Source organism: Myxocyprinus asiaticus, chromosome 4 (assembly GCF_019703515.2).
Source record: "Myxocyprinus asiaticus isolate MX2 ecotype Aquarium Trade chromosome 4, UBuf_Myxa_2, whole genome shotgun sequence".
In the NCBI taxonomy this organism is placed as follows: Eukaryota; Metazoa; Chordata; class Actinopteri; order Cypriniformes; family Catostomidae; genus Myxocyprinus; species Myxocyprinus asiaticus.
In genome coordinates this window covers 19078761-19098238 of record NC_059347.1, presented here as the reverse complement: position 1 = coordinate 19098238, position 19478 = coordinate 19078761, and the positions used below count along the sequence as shown (strand labels likewise).

The window sequence follows — 19478 nt, the reverse complement described above, 5'->3', positions numbered from 1 at the left end:
TGGAAAAAGGTTTAGTAAGCACAGGAAGCCAGGATGGAGGATGCTAAATGCAAATAATAAAATGTAACTGACCATATAATCGTGCAGTGGTGGAATAGCAAAATAGATAAGCTTATCAATTTTTAAAAGTGAGGAGAAAAACTTCCCATATCTTTTGTTTTTAACGTTTTGTTGAAATTTGGGTCCTGAAGTAGATCCACTTGAAAACCACTGTGTTAGAGTACTAAGGTATTTCCTTTCAGGAAGCTTTTGTAACAAAAAATGTAGTAGACACAAACAAAAGTTTTTAGACAGTAGTGACACATACCTCTTATTTCCTTAGAGTGTCTTAAATTAGACCTGGAGTGCTTCAGAAATGATGAATGTTGTGAAAGAGCAGGCAAACAAAATGTTATTTTCCTCAGAATAAGTTTCACTAAAAAACCGCCTAACCACAGAACTGGACAAAAGAAGTGGACAGTGTCAACTAAAGAATACTCAACCTTAACCATGACATTCTGAACTGCTTTTTAACCATTGTCATATTCCAGATGATGGGCTCAGCCTCTCATTCAACAGATGACAGAAAATGGCCATGGGTCGTTTTCCTTGCTGTTACGTTTTGAATGGGTCTTTCCTCTCAGAGTCCTCAGAGTGTGTAAGAGGAGAAAGGAGTGATTTTATCACAGCAGTAGGGTCTTTGCTTGACTGACAGAAGCAGACCGCAAAAGACCAAGTGACTCCAGAGCTCAAAGCAATGACTTAATCAAATGACTCATTGAAACTCATGGGAAGAGACAAAAATGTTCTTATTCTTCCATATCTTTGTGGAACTAGTGATTTCATACTATATCAATAGCACAAACAAGAACACTGTGGCTAGGGTCACCAAGGCCAGACAGGTCTCAAGGAATATCCATTTCTGCCTTTACTATGTCATTGATTTATAAATGGACTACTGAATGACATTTTTGGGGGACATCATGCCCACGAGTGGTTATGAGGTTGTCTGGATTTTTCATTCCATATTTGCATTTCCTCCTCTGTAGTATTGCAGAGGTTCTTTGGTGTGGTCCTTTTTGCTTTTCATTCTTTCTAGATTGTGGTTTGTGCCATGTGGTTCTTTACTTGATTTTTTTAGACTGTAGTGGTGCTTTAGGAAGCACGAAATTATCTCCTGAATCCAAGAGCACTGCTCTTTTATTTACATTTACATTTAATCACTTAGAAAACACATTTATCTAAAGAGACTTACTTTAAAATCTGAGGGTGCTGTTCAAGCAGCTTGTGGCAGAGGTCCACCAATGTCTGAGCCTTGAATTTGAAGTAGGCTTCTACAAATAGCCAGTGGAGTGAGACGAAGGGGTGTGATGTGGGCTCCACATTTTGGATCATCTGTAGAGGCTAGCTGGAAGGCCAGCCAACAAAGCATTGCAGTAGTCCAATCTTGAGATGACAACTAGGAGCTGCACAGCGTTTTCAAAAAAGTTTTAGCTGGTGTTAGTGTTGTTGAATCCTCTTATACTGTGATATTTTGGTCGACTGATGGGTTGGCTGGGATTATGAGAATTTCAGACTTCTCCTGCTCCTTCTGGGCTAATCCTCCATATCATAGTTTTTTTTTTTTTTTTTTTGGTTCTATGTAAATCAACCTTGCAGGGAGATTGACCTGACATGGTCCTTTGAGTTCTTTCATGGAATTGTTGGAGCTCAAACTCACATGATTTATTTCCATAAATTTTATTGATCACAATCAAAGGCAGAGACATGGAGGAGAATGTCCTGTGTATGCATACATGCACATCTCTTGTAACCTAGCCCTCCATTAATCACCCACTGTGTCTCGCAGTGCACACAAGCTTGGAAGCTATCAGGAAATTTTATGTCTTGACTGTTTTGGGCGGAAAATGTCAAAGGCCTTAAAAATGAAAAACAGTCTCTGATACAAATAGTATAAAAGTCTTTTTAATAGAAGGCAGGTAGCACTTGCACAGCTTGGGCCTTCAGAGAAACTATAAAAACAAGCACAAGTTCAGGAGCAGGCGGTTTATATTAGCCCTTAAGTAAACAAGCCGCTTGGGCCCTTGGTGTGACACTGAATACTAAGTGTGTATGTGTGCAAGGCCACAGTTGGCCAACAGGGCAAATGCCTGCTTTCTTGGAAATGTTTTGTTTACGCTCAGCCTTTCCATTCCCCATTGCATCTGGAGTTCCCCCAAACCACGTCATTTCACCTTTCTAAACATCCTCTCTACTTGTGCTAACCCAGGAGGCAGAGGTCCATTTCCCCCCTTTTGCGTGCTCCAGTAGGGGTGGAAGCTGGGTAGCACTCCTGAAGTTTAATGACTCCACTACTTAGCCAAGCTCTTAAGACTGTAATCCTTCAAGTCTAGCTCTTTCTTTGATTGCTAGCTGATGTAACCAGGGCTTGAGTTGAGGGGGATGCAAGGGGATGCTATCCCCCTGTTTCAAGAAATACCAAAAAGCATCCCCCTTGTAAAACCACCATCCCCCCTTACCATCCCCTTTAGATCATTTGTGTCATGTATTACTTAGAACTAATCATGCAAGTAAAATATTTAATATTTAATATTTAATTTTAATACGTTTGATAAATAACAGACTTTAAATAAGACAGATTAGCCGGTCAGAATTAGATTTCGACGTGTGTGAGGTTGCCAGATTTCTATAGGTGAAGTCCCCCAGTCAGCTCTGGACACTTGTACAGTTTGGATATATGCTGCCAGGGTGACGCTTTAGTCCTGCAATCTGCCAACCTTGAGCGTCTGAGCTTTCTCTCTCTCTCTCTCTCTCTCTCTCTCTCTCTCTCTCTCTCTCTCTCTCTCTCTCTCTCTCTCTCTCCACTGCTAAAAAAGATGCAGGTTTTCTGAAAACACTGTAAACAGGTATGTCGGAGTTTGAAAGAATGTGTGTCTGCAGTGGGCGGGCGATCTAGAAAAAAACCTTTTTCATGATCATAACATGGATTCTTTTTACAAGATTCATCATAAAATAAAATAACAGAGGGTAACAGGTGCATATTATGGCCATGTGTCCTAAATGAAGTGACGCTCATTTTTGTCCAGATCTATTAAATTCAAAATACATTTAAAAAAATGCAATTTACACAAACCATTTACTTGAATACACCTCTTCTGTGATTAACATTTTCAATTGCTGAGTTTAAGTCATATTGATATTCTTTTCTGGGGCTTTAAGTAAAAAATGTCATGTGGTGTCCAGAGACAGTAAAAAAAAGAAAAACGAAGTCAAAGTCTGATTAAAAGCTGAAATTCCTGAAAAAAGAAATTTGGCATAACTAGTGCAGAATAATCTTTTATTGTTATTTATTTAAAAAAATAAGTAGTGAAACAATTGTGTTTTAAAATATGATTCAAATCGCTTTTGTCCGCCAAATCAAAGTCATTGGGTATAACAAACATGTAGGTAATTATTTTGTTATTTATGTTGACCATAAAAACCATAAAACAGAGCAGACATCTTTAGACCCTCAAGACTGAGCGTGAAGTTTTAAAAAAACATCTGATATTTATTTTGACATTTTTATGAAAAGGTACATTTTATTCATGTGGTGTAACCCTGAGAAAACTTCTTGATATTTTTGACTCAAAGATTTATAGAATTTTTTATTTTTATTTTTTATTATTATTATCTTGAAATATGTGTTTGAAAACTTTTTGGAAATTAATGATTAAGTTATTTATACTCTCATGTATTCAAGGTGCAAAGAAAGTATTATAATACGTTTTACTTAATGGTTACACCACATGACAATTTTAAAGGTACATTTTTATTTTTGTAGAAAATGCTATAAAGGTTTTTCAAAAATATATTAAACCAAATTGGACAAAAAGGCAAGTGTTTTAAACTAGATTTTTAAAGATTTCTCATTATAACACCTTGTACAACCTTATTTGTCAATGAGCCATAAGTATTAGTATTAGTCAAAAAAATATTTGACTACACCATCCCCCTTGAATTTTTTTACAAATCAACCACTGGATGTAACAATCCAGTCCAGATCACTGGGTTCATAGAGGATTTTATTTGTTTGTATTTTGCATGATAGCGAAATAAATCTGTCAACAAACAGAGCACAGTTACATTCAAACTGAAAATCACATCAACCTGAGGTTTCATTGAAAATGTTGCCCTCGCAGTGATTGCTGGTTGCAAAATGAGTTGAAATGAGTTGAAAATAAATAAATAAATAAATAAATAAATTTGAAAAATGACTCCCTTTCAGTGCATGAGTGTGAATTGAACTGACCACGATTGAGTGTTGAACTGGAATATAAACTGGAATGACAGAAAGAGGAATTTACTAAATTCAGGGTAAATTAAAGCATTCTGGCAAATGAAGTTTTTATATATATATATATACAGTATATGAATTACATATGACTTTTGTTAGGTGGCATTTCAAACACTGATTATTAATATCATCATATATTAATATCATACTTCATATGTTGCATGTATGATATTATGTTAATGGATAATTCATAAAAACATAAAAATGTATTACTGAAAACTACACTTACAGCAGGTATATGAATTTCTTTGGAATTTAATTTCAAATTATTCAAATTTGAATTACAATCTTTATTCAAAAATTCAACTCAAATTCAGGAAATCAATTTGATTTTAAAAGGCATTCTAAATTCAATTCTGAATTGTGCACACTGAATTCAAACTGTTTTATGTTTGAAGCTATTCAAAACTACTGTAACTTAATCATTCTCTCTTTCATGCAGAATATTGTATGCACCATGGGACTAAAGTGGTACCCCAACCCAGAGGCACTTCATTGCATCAAGGGATGTGAGGTAAGACCTGACATATTCTACTCTCAACAGGTTGTTTTTGGTGCTTTTATTCATTTTATCCATGTCTTTATTCACAATTTGTGTTTGATTACACAATCTGAACTCTAGTTCTAAGGTAGAATGATAACATCCATTAGCACCACTTGGATTTTGTCATTGTTTCAGGTTAATCTCCCAGCCATAGCACTAAACTCTGTACCTTCATGGAGGTCTGGCGAAGCCTTTTCTCTGGAGCCTAACCTTGAACAGTTGTTTCTGCCATCTTCTCACACCGTTTGAAGTCTAATACATAAATAAACATGCTGTGCTTGGTGTCTTCCTCTCTCGTGCTCTGTGGACCCATCTAGCTTCATCTGAGTCAGGTTTAACAGGGCCAACAAAAGCAGATAAATGGGATTTGTTACCACCTTTGTTTTGTTTTGAAGGACAATTTGTTTTCTTTTGCATTTTAGACGAACCTGGAAAAATCATCCAGTGGATATTGTGTTTCTACTTTCCTCAAATCACCGAACTACTGTGTCTTTTTGCTGAAAGAGCTATTGAGGAAGTGCTAGAGTTGGCATAAAATATGTACTGATGACAATTTACATTTACTATCGAAAAGACTAAAGCAACATTTCTACATGTGTTGATCTTTGATCACCATTTTTAAAAGCAAATGTGGTTCTTGCATTTCTTGCCCTGCTACTCAGAAAGTGCTCTTCACCTCAGTTCTAAGAAAAGCTTTGACAATTAATCGGAATCTCACTCTCATTTATAATAAGTCTTGCAGTAATACGGCACTGAGGTGATCAGTCCATTTTTGATTTGGGCCACAACAGCAGACTATACTGAACCCACCTTCCCCTGACCCAATTTCAATGGGTGGTAATCAGCACCCCTCTGAAAGCATTTGGGTCGAGCCAGAGAGACGATTTCAAACTGAAAAAGGTCACAGGTGTGTTGGGCAACCTTTTGTGCCTGTCAAGATGGAAATGTGTAGTAACTCCCAAGGGAGACACATATAAGTTTAATAGGGCTTCAGTTTCCCCATTAAAAGCAGCCTCCTCAATCCACAAGCCCGGGAATACCAACTAAATTTTTCCAGGGCAACATAATTGCAACAGACTCAAGTCTGTGCATCTATTTTTACACAGTTGTGGATTTATGCATGTGTGAATGGCTGTCTCTTTCTTTCTTCCTGGGTTTATGTGAATTTATGGATGGACGTCAGTTTATTGTGAGGATTATTATATGGCAATGAGCCTCATGTTAATTGTGACAATGAAGAGTTAATTTATATAACCTTATATTCATCATTGATAAAGGAAATTGTTTAGGTTTATGTGTAGTAGTAAAAATTCCCTGTTACTGAGCACAGTTGCCGTTTTTTTCTCACTAGCCCTTCATGGGGGATAATTACTGCGATGCCATCAACAACCGAGCATTCTGCAACTATGATGGTGGAGATTGCTGTCATTCTACTGTTAAAACTAAAAAGGTAAGGTTTATCTTTTTTTACTTTAAAGAGGAGACTGTTAGTTTGTTCCAAGGATTGACCTTTTTTAAGCTTAAAGGAATAGTTCACCCAAAAATTCTTGTCTCCATTCTTGCGAAAATATGAGGAAATTAATCATGAATATGGGGGTCCATCTTTTCAGTACAGTGGCAGTGGATAGTGCCTCACTTTAAAGCTTAAAAAATTTCCCAAAAGTACCATAAAAGAAGTCCATGCAACTCATGTATCATATTCCAAGTCTTCAGAAGGTATTTGATAGGTTTTGGAGATAAACAACCTGAAATGTAAGACATTTCAGTTCAAATCTTGAAGTCCATTGCTTGTTCATGAGCGCTATGATTCACATGATCACCATGGTTCACATGAGAACTTGCACTGGTTTTAGAGCTAAACAATAAAAGTTCTCATGTTAACACACAGGTCACTGTGAATGAGCCTCTCTCATAGCGCTTATTATGTTTGTCACCTAAACTTATTATAAGTCTTCAGAAGACTTGGAATATGACGCACCATCGGCATGGACTGCTTTTATGATATGTTTGGGCCCTTTTTTAGGTTTAAAGTAAGTCTAAAGTTTAAAGTTTTAGGTTTTCAAAGTCTTAGACAGTGCTCTGGTGCCCAAATGGGGAGGCGCGCCCCCCAGTTTGAAAATTGCTGCTTTAAAGTGAGTCACTATCCACAGCTATTGCACTGAATAGATTGCTTGCAATATTCATTAAAACATCTCTTTTTATTTTCCACACGAGGGTGAGTAAATTATGATAGAATTTACCGTTTTGGGTGAACTATTATTCTAAAGAACCAGTAAATAAAATCAACAAGCTGCAATTCTTTACAAGGTTTGCAAAATACTAAAAAGTGTATTATTGCACTGCTACCATAGATTTATTCTGCTAGGCAGGGTAATACGTCTTGTGTTGTCATAATTATCTTCTTGGTGGGGAAACTTTTTAAGGACACCCACACGAGTGGGGGAAACTCTGTGAACCCTTCCCACAGTGCATTTTAGGAATTGTACATGAATGTGCGAAGCACATGCATGTGTTTTGTTTTGTTTTTCAATGCCATGGCAACACATGCTAGCAAATACAGTAGCCCAGAGAAGACACTTTGGCTAAACTTGAAAATGTAACAATGTCATTGCATTAGATAACAAGTTAAAAGTGCACGCATATTTTTCAAATAGAATGTTTCACAAAAAGAAGTTAGTTAGGTTTTAAAATATAAAGCAATAGATATAGAGTTCAGTATTAAGACAAAGTATTTAGACACTTTCTAGTAGTCAAACGATAGTGTAACATGCCCATTTAATGTGATGAACTACAGCTGTGGTTATTCTGCTATGGCATCTGTGTGCACTTGTTGGGAAACTGACTTCATACATCAATAAAATGACCTTGGAAGCAGTTGGTTAAAAGTAATTGCAAAAATGGCGCAGAAAATTTAAGTTTGTTCTGAGAAAACTCATTTGTTTGCAGATGCCACTTGGTTTTATGTTTTGTCATCTAATGCAATGAAAATCATACTTTATCCATGCATTAACCTTGAGAGAGGTTAAAATGAAAAGCTCCATAAATGGGTTTTGTACACGTCTTGTGTACTGTTCTTCTTCTGTCAGACTTGTCATCCTCTGCCCTCATTCACTTGATCCTCCCTTGCTTTTTCCTTGAGCAAGTTTTCCTGGCTACCAAAGAGAGTGAGGTTCTCTTTTGACAGAGAAAGAATGAAGTAACTTCTCCAAAATTACAACAGCGAACTCTGGAACCAGGCTAGATCACTCTACCTTTGTGTGGTGCCAAAAAGAAAAAAGTTGGCATGTGTGATGACGCATTTCCAGGCAAAATGCACAAGTTGTTGTGAAAGGTCTAGAAACAGCATTTGGAGCTGGACTCCTAATATTTAAATACAGCTGTAAATCATATAGGAACTTATAAACTCAGGAGGCCATTTACTTTATCATACCAGAGGATTACCCAAGCAAATAATAAAACAAACTGCACATCCTCCTCTGACTGAGCTGCTGACCGATAGTGTAAATAAGCACACGAGTATTTGGAAAATTCCGTAACACTTTTATTTTATGAATGTCATTGTATTAGATAACAAAATGTCGAACTAAGTGGCATCTGCAAACAAAGGATGCTAGACCTTTTCTCAGAATTAACTGCACTTTTCTGGCCATTTTTGCAATTACTTTTAACCAGCTGGTCCCTAGGTGGTTTTTAAAAAGATGTATGAAATCAGTTCCAGTTCACACAGTTGTAGTTCATCACATTAACTATGATCATGTTCCACTAACGTTTATCAACCAGAAAGTGGCTAAATACATTTGTCATAATTTTGAACAGTATATCTATTGCTTTATCATTTAAAACAAATATTTTGCTTGAAAAGATTGCACATCTTGTGGTTTCTTCAAAATATGTGCTACTTGGTTTTACATTTTGTTATTTAATGCAGTGACATTCATATATGTGTCTTTTGTGTCCAACTACTTTATGGGGACACTATATAACCAGGTATATAACCTGGCACTCCTCAACCCCCATATCATTAAGTTGCACCCGTTTTAAATATGCCCATACTGCAAGTTGGTACATATTAAACTTTTATGGTATTCTTGTACAAATTCTGAAAGGAACCTGCCAAAACAAAAGCAAACAATTAAATAACTGGTTCCACCACAGGGTAAATGCATTTATCCAGTGTTGTTTTTATATTTAGAGCAAAATTTGCTACATTTTACACTTTTGACATGAAAATGCCACCCATCTACAGAACACAGTTAGTACACTGGGTGTAATGGAATCATTAATTCGCTAAATGAAAAGTATTTCTCTTAGATTAGTGTTTTAACCAGAATGCACAGAAGTTCTGAAAATTATCTTAAGGCTTCTGTTGTCCTTTCATGGCTTCCTGTATTTTTTATTTATGTGTATACAGTATTTATTTTATTGTATATGGCAGGCTTATCTTGCAGGATGACTTGATAGAGGTCAGTTATTGTAGATCTGGGGCATATCAGGTCATCCCAGACAGCACTGAAATGATGTTTTGATTCATAAAGTCTCCCCCCATGTGATGGTTTATTGGATTTAGTAAACACGGAATTCAATCGCCTCACTGAGTGGCTCTCACTAGAGTTCTTTGTACTGTGTCCATTTCAGTGGTCTTAGAGTGAGGCTTTTTGCATTGTTTCTTTGAAAGGACCATGTGTTTTTCAATCCAACGTTCCAATAAGTCATAGTATACATTGCTTGTATTTGTCAGAGCTCCTGTCAGCCAAGGTCTTTTTCTCCCAAATGCGCCATCAATAGCGGATAACTGCCCTCACAAGGCCCACAGAGCAATTAGGAAAAACTAGCCTGGGCCTCTGACGTGCTACAAGCAGACAGAAAAGCAACATTGACACAAAGCATCCTATTAGTTTGTTGGGCTTGAGGATCACCAGGTTTTGAATGTGTGCCACGTAATGATGAGGTCTTTCATTTTAGAGGTGAAGTCATGACGGAAGAAGTCAATTTGGTCCCAGGTGATGTGTTTAGTGGAGAGGGATGCTAAACAATTTTCTTCCAGAGTTCTTCGGATTTTCATAGAACGCTTAGTGAAACTATATTTTTATAAGATTGTCTTATGATGTGTAGATACGGGGAGTTGATATGAGAAAGTTGACATGTCCTGTGGTGTGCCATGCTTAACTCTTTCTAAAACTATTTTAATTTTGTTCATTATTTTATGATTATGCATGAAGCTTTGATGAGTTCATATTAGGGGTGGGCAATAAGACCAAAATCTTATATCAGCATATGAGTAATTTTATAATACGATTACTATATATATCGATAACTATATATATCACAATATAGTAATTTTTTTTTTCTTTTTCTGTAAAACCAATAAAATTCTGTTAACGTAATAAATAACCATATTGTAATGCCTATTTTTGGAAAATCTAATCAGTGAAATAAATACTTTTTAAATGAAAACTACTTCCTCTTATATAATTTCCTCTTTATTTAGAACCTGACAAAAAAGTTAAAAATAAAATAAATACTCACATAATTCTCAGTTTCACATTATGCCACATTTCAGTCTGATATGTTGTTGACCATTATTATTATAAACTTTCCTCAAGAAACTGAAGATATTTTCAAAGCAAAGTAACAAAGAAAATATTACATAATTTTAATAATAAAAAAAATACACAACGAAAATAACACGTCTTGCAGAAAATAAATGTAAAATATATTTATAAACGTTTCTTTCAACAAACAAAAAAAATATTAAAAAAGACGGAATTAATGCAGAGCACATCTTTTGGTGTGCTTCATTTTAAGGTGTTAAAACAGATTGTTTGTATTATCACAAGTGATTATCGTCGCGCCACAGTTTGCATATTACATTTTTTAAATCTGTGTTAGCTTTTGTGAACCAGATATTGCACCTGTTTTGATGAAAAGGTCCCCTTCATTTTTGTAACTTTTCTTTTGATCACATCAGCAAAAATTTATCAAATGATGGAGACATACAGATGTGCAGTGTAGTCAAGTGCACCTCGCATGTTAAAGAAATTATCCTGGTGTCTGGATCACAGTGACGGTGTCCCAGCAGAATGTGTCAGTCAGATCACAGTGGACTTCTGCATCCTTCGCTGTAGAGCGCTCAAAACTGGCCCGCAAAATCAGAATTGCAAAGACTCAGCCACGAGTTTGTGGGCGCATTTACGGCGTTGCCTGATCTGCATAATTCCTTTAGTGAATCTGGCGTTAAAGCAGCATGTGCAAATAACCTGCGAATTCATTCCCCGCTCAAACCTGGTTTCAGTTTCATGTGAAGCGTGCCCACTGGTAGACACGGTCACGCTGTGCACATGGATATTTACATATCGCGATATATACGATATAGCAAAATCTCTGTCGACTGACACTTTAGATCGTCGCCACGATATATATCGTCATATCGCCCAGCCCTAGTTCATATTAATTGAGAGACTGCATGTAATATTTGTACTTTTAAAAAATGTATTTGTTACACTCTAGGGCCCCCTTTATAAAAATCGAGAGTTCTGAAAAATTTGCTGCAAATTCGCCACTGATTATTTTCACATGCGAATGAGCTTTGCGGCAAATTCTTCATTGTTGCCATAGGTTTGCTGCAGGTTCACCAGTACCGGCAAATGTTTGTGGTGAATCGCAAGCTCATTTGCATGTGAAAATAATGAGTTGGAAATTTGAGGCAAGTTTGCAGCATTTAGCAGCAAGTGTGTCAGAACTCTAGATTTATTGTTAGGAAAAGGTAAACAAACTTGGTGAAACAGGAAATGATGACCAGTGACATGACCTAAGATATATACTTTCCTTTATACGGTCATATAAATGTTAACCTCAAAACTTGATGTGAATAAAATAAAAGTCCATGGACACATTAAGCGTCAACTACTGTACCCTTATACAAATAAGAAGAGTAAAGTAGAGATAGCAGTAGAGTAAAGTAATTAAGGAATATTGTTTAGTTGTAGTATTGGTGGTATCAACATGATCACATGGGAAGTCAAGATTCTCCAATTTTACAAACTGAAGTCTGGCAGTAATTTGTGACCATACTAAAGAAGAATTTCAAAACATTCAAACAGTCAAAAATTTGTGAGCAGATTAGTCAAACTTGCTCATATTCCCACTGAGGCTGTTGGTGGACTCACAAACTGTCTGCTGTCCCAATGACATCAATCCAGAAAAGGTCACACATTGTGAGAATATTCAGTTGTTGCAAGGTTTGCTAAAGGAAAGGCACACTGACAGATTAGCTTAGTGTACAATCTGCAGACTTCTCAACTTCACTTCTTTCAAGCTTATGTCAGAGCTAGTCTGACTCTGAATGCTTTTCAGTGATCAGATTTTTCTCTTCGCTGACAATAAAACATCAAGCGAGGGACCTGAGCCATGTCTAGAGACCAGAATATCATAAATATCATATAGCGTGTGGCCTCGTTTGACACGTTTGATATGTCACGAAACACCCTAGCAATCACATAGCATAGTGCTAAAACTTCACAGAACTCCTATACATCCACATAGCAACACCCTGGCAAGCACCCACAATACCCTTGTACAATACCCAAGCACCAGTCACATTGTCTTCAGAAAATATAAAAAATCTGGTTGTTTATTTACTGTAGCAACACAGCAAAGACTGTGTATTTTAAAGTACTAACCAAACAGATTTGATCTATATATAAGGACAGTGTCCATTCCACTCAGACTTTCACCCAAAGAGTTCTATTCAAACATTAAACTGTACACCAATATTTACATCTTCATGTTTCTTTAAGTCAGACTTCATTTAAAAAAAAAAAAAAAGTAGTATTTTCTCGTGAAAGATTTTTGTTTTGCTATGTTTCGTTTGCTTTTCCTGGAAACAATTCAGGGATGGCTGAGAGTGACGAAAACATTTTGAAGACAGACACATACATACTCTCAAAAACTGGAGAAGTGTGGTCGGTTGTAATGAGGAGTGTGGCAATGGAGGGAATGTTGTCAGCCAGAGCTTGTGGGCACTATGAATGGGCTAAATTTACAGTTGGGAAACTCCCCTATGGTGGATGGGGACACCAAAAGGAAAGGCCTGTGTATTTCTCAGGGCAACGAGAGGGCATTCCTCTCCTTAGTGCTCCTCACACAAGAGATCCCTTGTTCCTCTGTACCCATATGCACACGTTCACTCTGTCAGATAATCAGAATCTGAGCGAGTTCAGAGTAAATAAAGACAGTGTAAACATATAGCTTGCAGGTAACGAAAATAGTGTGCCACTTTCTGTCATCACATCAAAGGTAAAAACAATAGATGAGTATAGCTGTGTACCGCAAAAAGTGTGTGATGTAAAATAGAAGTACAGGTGAGGATCAAGTTCTTAAAAAATCTTTTGGAATTTCATTTTGGAAATATTTGGGCACATGGGGTATTCTCACTGACAATTACTGTCATCAGAGATTTTAATGATAGCTGGTGGCAGATGAATAGCAGCAAAATCTAAAAATATATTTTGGACTTAGGTTGTACAGTAGGTCCCAGTGCACTGATGGTTTGTTGGATGACTGTTGTTGTTTTCTTCACTACTCTTGCTCAATGTCTGAAGGAGACCCTTGGATCAGAATACTGTGGTTGAGCTAAAAAATTACAATAATTCCTTTAATTAAAGAACAATACAGTATTACCATAACTAAACAATGTGATTTCATTAGTATTGGTAGGCATTCATATTTAAAGTGTGGTTCTAGCACAATAAGTTTGGATACACTGAAACATACAAAATCAACATATTGACAGCATCTAAAATGTATACACTTTTCACACAGTTTAAACAGCTTAAAGGAGTATTCCGGGTTCAATACAAGTTTAGCTCAATCGACAGTGTTTGTGGCATAATGATGATTACCACAAAAATCAGTTTCGACTCGTTCCTCCTTTTCTAAAAGCAAAAATAGAGGTTAGAGTGAGGCACTTACAATGGTAGTGATTATGGCCCATTTTTGGTGGGTTTAAAGGCAGAAATGTGACGCTAATGTTTTTATAAAAGCACTTAAATTAATTATTTTGTTAAAACTCATGTATTATTTGAGCTATAAAGTTGTTTAGATTGTAATTTTTATAGTCATTTTAGGGTTTGTTGATATTACCTTGTCATGGCAATGAAGTTGTAAAATTGGTTATAAATTTACGCAGGAAAAATAGTAAGTGATTTTATCACACTAAAATCATGTTAACACGGATATTGTTCACATCTTGTGGCTATACTTTTGAAAAAGTGAGTATTTCAACAACAATTGGCCCCCATTCACTTCCATTGTAAGTGCCTCAATGGAACCCAGATTTTTTCTTTTTTTTTTTTTTTTTTTAAAGAAAAGGAGGGGCAAGTCAAATGCTGTCAATTGAGCTTAACTTGTATTGAACCCGGAACCTGCATAAATGTTTCCAAATGCTTTGAAGTTAATGGACTATTTAATACATTGATGATTTTATTATATTTATTGTAAATGAGATTAATTAACTGCTAGCACATATATTTTACACTGTTATTGTATTTACCTCATTTGACTTCATAACGGTTTCATGCTAGAACCACAGTGACACACAACAAATCCGATGAATAAATAAATTTATATTATATATTTATCTATTTATTGGCACAAAGAATGTGACATTGTGACATTATTTACATGACATTTATGCACATTTCCCCCCCAATTCTTATTACAACAATGTGAAAAATATATGGTCATTATGATATTCTCATTACCGCAATGTGAATTTTTTTTACATTTTATAGTATTTATACATCAATTTTTATTGGTTATAATTTAAAAAGACATTGTAAAATGTCGTCTTTTTTTACTGTAATACAATAAAAACAATACTGGGTTATGGTAATGAGAATCATCACTGAATACGGTTTCATTCTATTCTGTCTAATTTTTAAAGAATGGTCAGAACCGTTGTGATAGCACTCACACACCAGGGGCATAGCAGTCATATTAAAGTGACAGGGGGGGCACAGCTGTCACTAGGTGGATCACACAGACCCAGCACTTACAGTGCAGTATTAATATTTTACAGTATATATTAATACATAAGTATAAGTATTATTAATATATAAGTATTATATACTTGTATTTGTAGTATTTTAAAGATTCAAGTATTGCAAATTAATTGCAAAATTTGCTAAATTTGCTGCAGAAATAAAGGGCAGGTTGTGGAGCACTTGCTTCAGTTTCACATGTGACAATAAAAGACTGAGCACAAGCTGGTCCTTGAATAAATTATTTAATCAATTACAATAATGCCAATTGTGAATGTGAACAATGTTATTTTTTACTCTGTGCTTGTGCATTGCAGGATTTAAATGTATCCAAGTGGCTCGAGTGTTTTGACTACATTCACCAAAATTCATTCAGATCCATTTAAGGATTCAGTGACCATTTCTGATGATGTCAGAAGGTGGTGACAAATCAGTGTCTTGTGTGAAATTAGTTAGTCACTTAATCAACGATCTTAAAAATAATAATAATAATAATATTCCTTTAAAATTTTTATATTTTAATAATCCTTTAGACTTTTGTAGAGGTTTTAAGCATTATAAGAACAAAGCAAATCTATCATTTCCCTACCATTTTTGAGCTGCTGAGCATGACTTTTACCAAAAGACAAGAGTTTTAATAACGTCTGTACGTTTTCATGTGTGTCTACATATCTATTCACTTCAGTGTTCTAAAAACACAGCAGATCTATCTGCACACCAACATAGAGGTAAAAAAACAGGAGTTGATATTAAAAATAGCTTTAAATATTTAACACAGGTCGATTAATCTGCTTAAATTAGCAAAAAGAACCAATCAAACATTTACCTCACAAGCATAATGTAAAAAGCTTAACTTAATGAAGACTCATAAACTCCACTTACAATGTTTGCTGAAAAGAAGGATTGTCCTGTTTCTGTTTTTCTGCAGTGCATTTAAAGTAATGCTTACAATCAAGAACGATATGCTGATAAATAACTCTCATTTGTGTGTTCCTCATCTCTAGATTATTAATTTAGATCAACATCAATGCCTATAAAAAACATGGATAAATGAGCATTGTTTAAAGCAGCTTTGTAGAAATGAACAGAGCCGGGTTGATTAGACTGTGTGACTGACGACCTATTACGTAAAGGTTGTTTCGGCTCATGAAACTTACCTGTGACTGGCTGGATGGTTGCTCAGTCAGCCCAAAGTAACAAAATGCAAAGAATACTGTATACAAATCCACCATTTGGATTCGGTATTGGTTTAGCTTGAAAAAGTGCTGGGGACAAAATCACCATTTTAAAGAGTGCGGGGGATGTGTACCCCATGTCCCCCACAGCTGCTACGCCTTAGTCACACATACAAATCAGTAAATGAGTAAAACACACATTAAAGTTACAACATACTTGTAAATGTTTCATCTTTGATGATAAATAAATTCAACCAAAAAAGTGTGCAAATGACTTTAATTTTATTATTCCTGACTGGATTTCATTTATAAATAATTTAGCTAAAAGTCAGACAAAGCTTTGTCAGACAAAGTTTCTCGATCATTTACTGATAAATGAGAGTCCCGATATGGTATTGGGATCGTTGAAGTCCTCTGCAACTGTACCCAGGCAAAGGTTCCTGCATTTTCAGTTGCAACCTGTCATTAAAGAATTCATAAATACTTATCCATCTCTCAAGCCTTTGCTGCCAATATGATGATATCGAACGTTTCAGTGTCTGTCTAAACGTACAAAGATGTAACCCTCACCCCTTGAACTGACCCACTTTTTTTATTTTGTCTGTGGCAGGTGATTCCATTCCCTATGTCATGTGATATTCGAGAAGACTGTGCATGTCGAGACCCCGATGCCCAGGAGAACAACAAAGGAGTCCACCACCGGTCCATTGGCTGAGCTTCATACCCCCTGTGGAACCCAGGGGGGCCTTATGGGAAAACATTCATCTCTACATGCTGCTTATAAGAGGGACTCTCCACTCACACCGCACTCCAACATGCCAACCAACATGCCCTTGTTTTCTCATCCAACAGCAACAACATATGAGGGTATGACATTCCAAAACAAACAAACAAACAACACCTCAATAATAGATCTCAAAAAGAATAAAATGTGGAAGTTATGGCAATAGCAACCATATATGTTGTCAAACTATGGCTAAAACAAGCCTAGACTGACTGTTTTGTTGTTTTGTGTTTGCTTTAATTGATCATTATTTGTGAACTGCAACCATGGTGATGTTTGTTTTATGTACTGTCAGAGGATAATATGGTGGGAAAGGGGGAAAAATGCATCGGTTGATGTTTGACTATATTCAGAGAATTAAAAAAGGAATGATTCCAAAAGAGTCAAATCAGACAACAACAAACAAAAATCAGTCAATGAAAGAGAGTACTCTTGATGTTTTCATGAAACCCCATAACTGTCTCAATGACAGTTTAGCCATTCACTGTGTCTTCTCTATCAAACGTTCTCTGTTCTCATATTTCTCTTTTCAAATGTCTAAGAGGAAGTACACAAATGGGCTCAAATAACAATGGACACCAAATCCAAATCTGTGTCATTGAAATGAAACAGGCTGTAGACGAATGGCTTCCATTCTTCAGAATATTTGAGCTGCTCTTACACACTCAACAAAAATCTGGCTGACGAACTCAGCGCCTGTATGAAACTTGGAGGGGTGATAGGAATGCTTCACAGTGCATAGAAAGATGTATGAGTGCAGCAGCTGTGGACCTAAATCACAAAATCCCGTATATCAGCAAGAAACGCTCAAATCTAAAACTGAAATCATCAGAGGAGGTGTTGGTCCAGTGAATTACAACCCCAGCAGGGAAAGAAAGAAAGAGAGAGAGAGATGTGAAAGAAGTTGTGTTAGAACAGCTGTTGCTGCTAGTTTTGCTGCTTTCGCCATGCAGCCAAATATCTCTATGGACAGTTTGTAGTTTCATATAACACAACATAAAGTCTGCCATAGACTTTACCTCTGGTCAAAATGCTGTTTCATTTTACAGGGAAAACCTTCATATACGCAGAAACAGCTTTATTCATGTAGGTCTACTAACAGGTTTTCCTCTGCAAATTACAATTGGTTTCTCAAGGTGATCTAGTTTGTATTTGTATGTAAAGTGAACACATTCATTTTTGTATGTTTTGTACAATATCAATATAAATCCTTCCAAGCAACCTGGTCTCATAGAATCAGGTTACTATACCAGTTTTATTTCAATATTGTGATTTTACGATATAACGTGACTCGTTATACATATGACGCCAGTTTAATGGTGAAATAAACACTAGAGGCGCTAGAACAACAACTTTTATTCACTTTCACACAAATCATGACTAAAACGGTAGATTATCAGTTCAGAAACACATACTTTTTGCCCTGTTCCTCACACAATGCTATCTTAAGACATCAAAACATGTTCTATAGCACATGATTGTAAGGCGATACATTTATTTATTTATTTATTTTTTTGCAATGAAATTTTTTTTTTAAGGCGATACATTTTAACATTTGCATTGCGTAACCAACTACATTTACAGGCTTGTTTGAGTACAATCAAATTGCATGATATCTCAACTAAGTGTTGCGATTGCGATGCAAAGGACCTGGTCTAAAAATCACGAAGAGCACTGGAGTCGACACATGAGCCGAAATTGTCACAGAAGCACCACAAAATGACGTAGTTGCTTCTGCAATTGGATTTTTCATCTCGCATATGTTTTTATGACAATATCGGTTAGGTTTAGAGTGGGGTGGTAGGTTTTGTTGATTTAAAGCACTAACCTTAAAAACCTCATCTGTTTATGGGAATATTTAACTCGCTTTTAGCGCCACAGAGTGGACATTTCACCTTGGAACTGCTGCAATATGTCTGCGTAATATAATTTTTCAGAAATGTCGTCATATGTAATTTTTATGAAATCAGGCTGCTTTCAAGACAGGATGGATTATTGCCAGAACATTTGGAAGGGTACTGCCATAGGTGACTTGAGTTCAACATTTCTCAGACACAATCCCATAGCGTGGACTCTTTTCCAAAAAATACCTTTTTAATGGCAAATTTACTTATAAATGAAATCCAGATCCAAAGTCATTTGCACTCATTGTATAGCTAAATTTTATAATCATCAAAGCTCAACGAGTATGAAATTTAAGTAGCACACTGTTGATGTTACTGTGTAACATTGTTTCAATCATTTATGATCAAATGATCAACCTTTCTGATCAAAGACTCCATTCTTAAAAGGGTTTACATTTCATATCCTATAAATACATTGATAATGTACGTTTCAGTGTCTCTTCAAATGTTCAAAAATATATGTGTGATAGACTTTGCATATGAATACCTACAAATAAGATCACATAAAGACACGAAGGCCCCTTTACTCCATAGAGCTGATTCAGTAATGTAAGAAATTCAGTAATGTAAAAGTTGGCATAGTACATACCAGATATAATTAATAATACAAATAAAATAGGCAGCCGGAGTGCTGTTGTCACTTGCAGTAAATGTGCTTGGGACAATAATGTATTTTAATAGGTACCATGCAACCAGTCAAAAATTATACCAAGTTG

General features: G+C 35.9%; 1 protein-coding gene across 1 annotated transcript in view; it reads left to right on the top strand.

Annotated features, from left to right (window-relative positions):
* LOC127439584 (pappalysin-1-like) overlaps positions 1–16804 on the top strand; it is a 118189-nt gene extending 101385 nt beyond the window's left edge. The window contains exons 23-25 of the mRNA XM_051695765.1: positions 4758–4829; positions 6211–6309; positions 16685–16804. Coding sequence (XP_051551725.1) covers positions 4758–4829; positions 6211–6309; positions 16685–16789 — 276 coding nt within the window. The 3' untranslated portion in view covers positions 16790–16804. The remainder of the gene's footprint in view (positions 1–4757; positions 4830–6210; positions 6310–16684) is intronic.
* The last annotated feature ends 2674 nt before the right edge of the window (positions 16805–19478 follow it).